Here is a 9,144-nt window from a genome sequence, read left to right as displayed (position 1 = left end):
GTATGACAGTTAATCCTAGGATTTCACTTTTTGTTCTGAACTTCTGACCTACAGCTGCTAGTCCAATCACAGAATATCAAGAAGGTAACTTATTTAGATTTTAACCTTGTTGAACAAGCAGTTAGCCAATCAAATAAGTAGGTCTTTGTTTATTTCCTTTAAACTCTAAAACCAGGAAATTACTTCTGATATGTTAAGACCCCTCCTTCCCTCCAAGGACATCCTGAGGCACAGAAATAAAATCTAGCCAAACATACTTTCAATTACTGTTCATAATGAAACATCTAGCAAATTATAGGTAATTTGAAAAAACAAATTTCTGAAAAAAGCTATAAAAATATTACAATATTTTTAGAAGGTATAATTTAATATAATTAATACCAAGTATTCAGTTAAGTTATGTTTTGGGTACTAACCACAAGTATCTAAAGTTAGTAATAATAATAGTAACTATTAGTATCAAGTGCTATGTACCAAGCACAACTTAGTCTTTTACAGTTATTTACTCCATTGTCACAACAACTTTAGGAAAAAGTATTATTATTTCTTATTTATAGACGAGCAAACCAAGATAGAATAGTAAGATTGGAAGTAAGATTATACACGAAGGTAGGTTTTCTTCTTCTTTGCCATACAGGGATTGAGCCCAGCATACTCTATCACTGAACTGTACCTTTTAAGTTTTTGAGACAGAGTCTCACTAAATTGCCCAAGCTGGCATGAAACTTGTAATCCTCCTGCCTCAACCTCTCCAGCTGGGACTACAGGCATTCACCACTCAGCCCAGTACACAAATGTTTTTCAAAGTGCTATTTTTAATAGAAAAAAAAAATTGAGAGACTGAGGATGTAGCTTGGTAATAGAGTACTTTCCTACACAAAGGAGGCCCTGGATTCAATCACTAGCACCACCAAAAATAAATAAAATGAATGCCAGTGTAATAGAAAAATGGAAACAATCTAAGTTGGAAAATATTTAGTAAATGATGGTATGCCCATATAACAATAGTACTATTGTACAGCCATTAAAATTCTGTTCTTAGAATGCTTGTAGTTCCAGCTACTTGAAATGCTGAGGACAGAGAATCCCTTGAGCCCAGGAGTTCAAGACGGGCCTGAGGCAAGGTAGTGAGACTATCTAAACAAATAAATACAAAATCATGCTTTTGAATATTTGTGGCATAGAAAAATATCTAAAATGTAACTAAAGATAATGACCCAAAAGTTGTATAACATCAGCACTATTTGAAAATCTATGCAAAGTTTAAACAGGGCTGAAAATATATGCAATATTAAAAATGTAGAACTGAGTTAAATTATGTATAAAATATAATCCTTAATGTTTAAATTCTATTTTGATTAGGTATTACATGATGAAAGAAAAGATTTTTCTTGTGAGGACGTATAAACATGGGAAACATATCTTCTAAGAAATACCATCCTGGGAAGTCTAACAAATAATAATAGAAATGATCACTTAATAGACACATCTAGTATTTACTGTCTTGCATGCGGCTTACACAGCCCACCCTCCATCCCAGCAATGGCACTGGAAGGGTAGGTAGACTTAGCTCCATTTTCCACGTGTTGAAAATAAAGCTCAGAGAGGCTGTGACTTCTCCAAGGCTTCACAGACACTACATGATCAAGTCAGGGCTGGGATCTTCAGACGCTCAATCACAATGCGGCTTCTGTGAGCACACTCAGTGTGCAGGCCGAGGCAGAGACGTGTCGGACTCACCACGTTCTAACTTGCTCAACATGTGGAGTAAGTATGGACACAGGCAAAGAGTCCAGCGCCACTTCGTGGAAAGATCCGTGGAATACGAATCAAGAGATCTGAGCAGGCTCTTCCCTTTTGCGGCCATCACTGAAGCGGCATTGGCTGAAATGAAGTTCAATCCTTTTGTGACTTCTGACTGGAGCAAGAATCGCAAAAGGCATTTCAATGCACCATCACACATTTGCAGGAAGATTATGTCCTCCCCTCTTTCCAAAGAGCTGAGACAAAAGTATAATGTTCCATCTATGCCCATCCTAAAGGATGACAAAGTTCAGGTTGTGCGAGGACACTATAAAGGTCAGCAGATTGGCAAAGTGGTCCAGGTTTACAGGAAGAAATATGTCATCTATATTGAACGGGTGCAACGGGAAAAGGCTAATGGCACAACTGTCCATGTGGGCATTCACCCAAGCAAGGTGGTTATCACCAGACTAAAACTGGATAAAGACTGCAAAAAGATCCTGGAACGGAAGGCCAAGTCTCACCAAGTAGGAAAGGAAAAGGGCAAATATAAAGAAGAAAAAATTGAGAAGATGCAGGAATAAAGTAACCATATTTACAACTTGCATTAAAAACTGCTAAAATGAAAAAAAAAAAAAAAAAAAGAGAGAGATCTGAGAGTCTTGGCTCTGCTGTGAATTAGGTCTGTAGACGAATCCTTAGACCTCTCTGGGCCCCTGTTTTTTTCATCCAGATAACACAAATGTAATTGGGCTTCCTGGGCCCAGGCCCTGCCCTGGAGATCACTGGCCTGTATTACATGCCAGACTCCCTTAGTGTAATTCTTAAGTCTTTGAATAGCAATATTGATTTTTATTGACGACTTTTGGGGGACATGGGTGGGTTGAGTTGCATTACATATTATCCATAAATCATCCTTAAAGTTTCTTCGAAACACTTCTTTCTTGCTGCACCCAAACTCCTTTTTCCTCTACCAGCTGCCCAAATGTTTTTCTCTTCTTTTTCCTTTGGAAAGGATCTCTATGCCTCTTCCTTTCTACAGGCACACTTAAGACTTCCCCCTTTCCTTGTCTATTTCCATTTAATGAGTAAGATGCCCAGCATTTCCCAGGACTATTCTAGAATACAGAACAGGACTTACATTCCTTCCCCTTCTTACACAAAGGAATCTAACCTGGTCTCAGCTTCTTAATTTGCATCCAACCAAAGACAGACTGTGGGAACACATAGGGGATTTAAATTTCTAATATTTGTTGGGGAGGGGTGACATAAAATGAGAGGTAAGTATTTCTTGCTCTCAAGGGATCTCCCAGCTCTATTTTTAAAAAATAACCCTAGGATTTTATGAAATTAAATCCCATAACAATATCTCTTTCAAAAGCGCTGGTAATAATTATAACCAGACTATGCTGGATACTCACGGTACACCATAGCACTGTACTCATTACCTTAGATTTAATCCTCACAATCCAGAGAACTATGGGTACTGTGGCTATTTCCCTTTCCTCCTGAAAGAAACTGACGCATGGTTGTTCTGAAGTCAAATGGCAGGCGGGTAGCAGACACAGGATTCAATCCCAGGAGTGCCTGCCTGGAGAAGCTGTGCTTTGTCACCTCTGTATTACCCCACCATCTCTCCCTTCCTGCTCCACCCTTACCCAAATGTGTGGTATCACGGTGAGGATTGATACAATATTAAAATCTGTTTTCCTGTTGCTTTTTTGCCGTGTTTTCTGAAGATTTTTGTCTGCTGCTGAGGTAAAATTGCAATCACTTTTATTAATGAATCATAATTCCATCAGCAGACACCTGTGGAGCACTTGCCGCATGCCCAGCACTGTAACAATGCTGTAGATTCATTGTGAGCGTTGAAAAAATGTCTGTGTTAAAATTCTTAAGGTTAATATAATAGAAACCCAATTCAAAACAATTTTGGTTCATATAAACAAAGTCCAGGAGTCAATCCAATTTCAAAGCCTGATGGATTCAAGAGCTCAAATAACACCCCATTTTGCCTCCCTTTTTGGTTTTGCTCTTCTCTTTCTGTCTTCATTCTATATGTGGGCTCAGACTCTCTCTACTTGGCAAGCAAGAGGGTAACCAAAAGTCTCAGGTTCATATCCTCTCAACTCAGCACCTCCAAAGGACAGAGAAATGCCTCTCTATCTCTCTCTCTCTCTCTCTCTCTCTCTCTCTCTCTCTCTCTCTCTCTCTCTCTCTCTCTCTCTCTCTCTCTCTCTGTCTCTCTCTCTCTCTCTCTCTCACCCCCTTTCTCCCCCTCTCCCTCTCCCCATCACACTCCTATATCAATACCAGGGACATCTCTGATTAGCTCTACTTGAGTCCCATGAGCCATCATTTTGACCCCGGAGACAGGGAAGTGTGATTGATAGCCCCATCAATATCATACAGAGAAAGGGGAAATGACAGAAACCAAAGGAAGAGTGGGAAAGTGGGTACAGCAAGTAGGTCAAAGGTATGGCTGCAATCCTCCACCACCTAATCTCTGCCATCAGAGCTTTTAATTTAGCTGAGGAGACAGAGATAGGTGAATAAAAAGATAATCCAAATAAGCATATACTTGCCCAATGAATGGTACCCTGGAAGGAGAAATCATAGGAATCAGAAATGCAGATCAGACCTCTGCTCCCCAAAGGCCTTCTGGCGCTAGCCCAGGCATAAGCCTTCTGGTTTCCCTGTAATTCTGTTTGGCTTCCTTTCTTCACCAGTTTCCTGTCAACTTTTCCTGGTGTCAGTCCCACTGATGGTGATGGGAGCAGGAAGTCCATTGGACAACATGGTAAAACAGTGAGATTCCCAGACCTTTCTCATCAGAGCAAGCAGACTGAATGGGAACTGGCCATGTGGTGATGCGTGTGGTGTACGACTCAGAAAGGAAAACCTAGTATGTGCAAGCCCCTGCACCACACACACACAAACACACGCACGAATAAGGAAAGCAAAGTGGAAGGTAGAAAAAATTTAATTCTGAAATGAAACTGCTTAACTTTTTGCTGAATTTGTTGAGTAATAATACAACCTTTCTTTGATGGAGAAAGCTCCATTCATGATGCTGGGTTTTGAGAAGCAGCTTGTTCCCTCTTAGCATGCTTTAGAGTCATGGGCTTAATAAAACCCTGTCACACTCCTAATGCAGTCCCTTTCCCCTTTCGCTTTAGTTTTCTCTTTATGTACCTCATGTTTCAAATGATTACTACAGCCTCCTGTTACACTTTTTTTTTTTTTTTTTTTTTTTTAACAAAATCTTCTTAAAAGACTGCCTTTCTCTGCAGAGGGATTCGCAAAGAACCAAGATAGGTTTTATATCATTGGACTAAAAACAATGGGGTAAATGACAACGTGTCTTTAATGAGCTGCCAACACATTCCTCCTTTCAACATTAGGCAAAGTGATCTGTTTTGAGCAGTAGAAGTTACTGGATTCTTATAAGCATCCATGACTTTTGTAAAGGTTCTAACTTGGTATCTAATGAAGTAATTCTGGAACAGAGAGTGTCAGGGTTTTATGAAATTCTTCTTTCTTCTATAGTCCAACAACATCCTAAAGGTGAATATGTCACATAATTAAGTAGTCAAGGGTGACCACATCTGTCCCGGCTTACAAGGATGCTGAATGTATATATTTAAGTATACAGCAGTGCATGTTACAGGTCAAGTTCCAGTTCTGAAAAGGAAATGAGTTAGTTATACAATGGAAGGATTTCCTTGCTTTTTTTCTCCTACTGTTCTAAAGAGAGATACAGTGGTCTAAAACCCAGATTTATTTAACCAAATCCATTAACATTTTCTTCATAAATTTACTCTATTGAAAATAGGAATTAGTTTACTCCGTACAAAAATTATATATTAAATATTTTGAAATACGAAAGGTCTGGCTTACCACTATGAGCTGTGTAGTAAAGTCAGAATCATATGTTCAACACTTTTCATCACCCCAACAACAGCACATCTAAATTCTTAAACTGAAGTTCATGGAATGTCTACAATTTAGGGGACTTCAATACATATATACATTTTCCAAAAAGACAAGTCATAGTTTTCATTAGATTCTCTACAAACCCTCTTCGCCCTCCTCCCACCCACAAAGAACAAACAAACAAACAAAAAGACAATGCCAGAGATACAAAAAGTCTGACTCTTTTAAAGGGCCTATTTGTTTATTTTTAAAATCTTATTTTTTTAAAAAAAAATTTACGCTGAGGCTTAACATTTAGTGAGGAAACAAACAAGCTTGTCTTCTTTCCTTCTGTGCCTATTCAATCATCCCACTCCTTCAAAACTGAATAGTGCATGGACACCTTGTGTGTGGGGGCGGGGGGGCGGGGGGTGTATGTGTTTCTTAAAGCTGTCTGTGAGGGCAGCTGGATGCAAGATAAAAAATAGGGCAAAAGATAGTAACCATTTCTTTTTTAATCAAATGATATTTAAAAACAGAAATCTTCTTTGGATCTTCTATATTTCCTGAGTTTCTTGGCTATTGTTTATTGTTATTTAGTGTTCTTCATTGTGAATTTTTTTGTGGGTAACTGTAAATTACTAGATTCTATTTTAACTAGAGGAGCCAACACAGCAAATTTGTGTTCTGTTATAAATTAAGTGATGTGATGACACATGCTTAGTGGTTAACTGACATACAAAATAAATCAGATGTAATCACTTGAATATAAGTTCGAGATATGAAATAAACCATTTTGGGGTTGAAACAAAAGACAGAACCGTAGAAGTAGCAGTTTGCCAAAGCCCAAATAAACTAATTCTGCTTACAGTCAGCAAAAGAAAATAATTTCAACTGGATATTTTTCTTCTTCTTTGAGTATCATTAAAAGAAGTTAACTTAAATGTAAAAACATAGAATTTGGGGCTGGGGGCTTAATGATAGAACACTTGCCAGCATGCTTGAGGCCTGGGTTCAATCTCCAGTATCAAAACAAAACAAACAAAAACCATGGAATTTAGAACTGACGGATTTGGAAAGTAATTTTTTTGTTGTTTTTTAATTTTTGTACCAGAAAATGAACCCGGGGTGCTTTACCACTGAACCACATCCCCAGACCTCTAGACCTCCTTTACATTTTATTTAGAGAAGGGTCTTGCTGAGTTGCTTGGGGCCTCACTAAATTGCTAAGTCTGGCTTTGAACTGGTGATCTGCTTACCTCGGCCTCTTGAGCTGCTGAGATTCCAGGCTTGTGCCACCACACCTGGTCTCCTTTTCCTTTTTTTTTTTTAAACTGGAAAAGACACAGGACCAAAGACTGTTGAAGGCACAGAGTGGCTGGCCACAAAAGCCCTAACGCAGGTGATAAAACTCCCAGACCTACTTCCCTCCTGTCTCTTATTCAGAGCACTAAAGAAAGAACAGTTAACTTGCAAATTATTATACAATGCTATTAAAGAATGCAAGTTAAAACATATTTACAGTGCCTGGAACTCAGATAAGGGCTTAGTTATCAGGAAAGCTGAACCGATACTGCCTATCAATGAATAAATGATAACAAGAAAAAAGGTAGAACAAAAGTTTAAACTGTCATTCTGGTTCTTAGGACAGAGTCAATTTTTAAAATCAACTTCATTAGAATCATTTTCTTCATTTAAAGTTATACTTAGCCTATGTAGGAGATAGAATTAGGGAAATGAAGGACTCTACCTTTTAAAGCATGATTTTTTTTTTTTTTTTTTTTTTTTTTTTGGTGTTGGGGATTGAACCCAGGGCCTTGTGCATGTGAGGCAAGCACTATACCAACTGAGCTATCTCCCCAGCCCTAGAGCATGGGTTTCTATGTGTTTAACTTTTATCTGTGGTCAGATAATCATCTGTTATTGAAGTACTTTCTTTTTCTTTCTTTTTTTTTTTCTTTTTCACTTCTTGTTGTTGTCACTGGGGATTGAACCCAGGAGAGCTCTACCACTGAGCTACATCCCCAGTCCTTTCTATTTTTTATTTCGAAACAGGGCACACCTAAGTTGCTCAGGCTGGACTTGAACTTACAATAGTCCTGGCTTAACCTTCCAAGTCTCTGGGATTGTAGGTACATGCTACTGTACCTGGTTATTTGTATAATTTTAATTTTTTTTAAAAAAAGGAATCCCACACCCTGCGTTTTTTGTTCAGTACCATGTTTCTCATCTACATGTCTGACACTGGTAGTTGACTATTTGATATGCTTAGCCTATCAATAGAATTCAAAAGAGAAGAAAAATTGCCTCACCTTATTTATGGAGAAATTCAGTTGTTTCCTTTCCTTTGTTCCTCTCCAAGGAAGAATGGAGATCAGGAAGTTGGTTAAAATAAATGCTGATGAGGATGTGGGGGAAAAGGTACACTCATACATTGCTGGTGGGACTGCAAATTGGTCCCATTATGGAAAGCTGTATGGAGATTCCTCCGAAAACTTGGAATGGAACCACCATTTGACCCAGCTATCCCACTCCTCAGTTTATATCCAAAGAACTTAAAATCAGCATACTACAGTTATGCAGCCCATCAATGTTTATAGCAGCTCAATTCACAGTAGCTAAACTATGGAAGCAACTTAGATGTCCTTCAGCAGATGAATGGTTAAAGAAAATGTGGTATATATACACAATAGAATATTACTCAGCCTTAAAGAAGAATGAAATCATGGCATTTACTGGTAAGTGGATGGAACTGGGGAATATCATGCTAAGTGAAATAAGCCAATCTCAAAAACAAAAGGCTGAATGTTTTCTCAGATATGGATACTAATTCACAATAAGAGGTCAGGGGCTAGGGAAGAATAGAGTTACTTTAGATTAGGTAGAGGGGAGTGCAGGGAGGGGAGGGGGTATGGGGACAAGAATAGAATGAATCAGACATTATTACCCTATGTGCATATATAACTATACAACCAGTGGATTTCTACACCGTGTACAACCAGAAGAATGAGAAATTATACTCCATTATTGTTGGGGGCTGTGTTATGTTGGCGGCGCCGGGATGGCGCCTGATCACATCGGCAGCAAGGAGGTTGATTGACATAAGCACGCTCAGGTGATTTTCTCGTCCATGCATACAATGTATGTGCATGTGTTCTCGAGCACTAATTGCCTGCTCGGGGCGTCTCCCCTAATCTTTGCGTAAGAGGCGTGGCCCTGCTCTCCGCCTCCTGGAGGTGATATAAGCGTAGGCGGAGCGAGACAGAGACACAGCAGCCATTAGCAGGAAAACGGCAGAAGAAGACACACACGGCAGCGGCGAGTAGGGGCAGCGGCGGAAAGCAGATCGCGGAACGGAGAACTGAGATGCATCACTAGGGCACCTTGGGTGGACGTACCCTTAGTTCACAGGATGCAGGACTTTAAGGTGTAGCAAGTCTCTTCCTCTAAGCTCTAAGCAAAGCTTGTCTTTCTCTCAGTTTCTCT

The 9,144-nt window shown here is 39.2% G+C and overlaps 1 protein-coding gene across 1 annotated transcript; it reads left to right on the top strand.

The window, feature by feature from the left end:
- Positions 1-1,853: 1,853 nt before the first annotated feature.
- Positions 1,854-2,370, top strand: LOC306653550 (large ribosomal subunit protein uL24-like). Its single transcript, XM_079126580.1, has one exon. The coding sequence runs from the start codon at positions 1,890-1,892 to the stop codon at positions 2,325-2,327; it is 438 nt and encodes a 145-aa protein (XP_078982706.1). The 5' UTR covers positions 1,854-1,889; the 3' UTR covers positions 2,328-2,370.
- The last annotated feature ends 6,774 nt before the right edge of the window (positions 2,371-9,144 follow it).

Source organism: Sciurus vulgaris (genome assembly GCF_902686455.1).
Source record: "Sciurus vulgaris genome assembly, chromosome: 1".
Lineage (NCBI taxonomy): Eukaryota > Metazoa > Chordata > Mammalia > Rodentia > Sciuridae > Sciurus > Sciurus vulgaris.
The sequence above is the reverse complement of the archived record's forward strand: the minus strand, read 5'-3'. Positions and strand labels throughout refer to the sequence as shown.

What these genes read in the sequence shown, in the direction of transcription:
- LOC306653550 (XM_079126580.1), top strand. Translation starts at nt 1,890, where the DNA reads ATGAAGTTCAATCCTTTTGTGACTTCTGACTGGAGCAAGAATCGCAAA.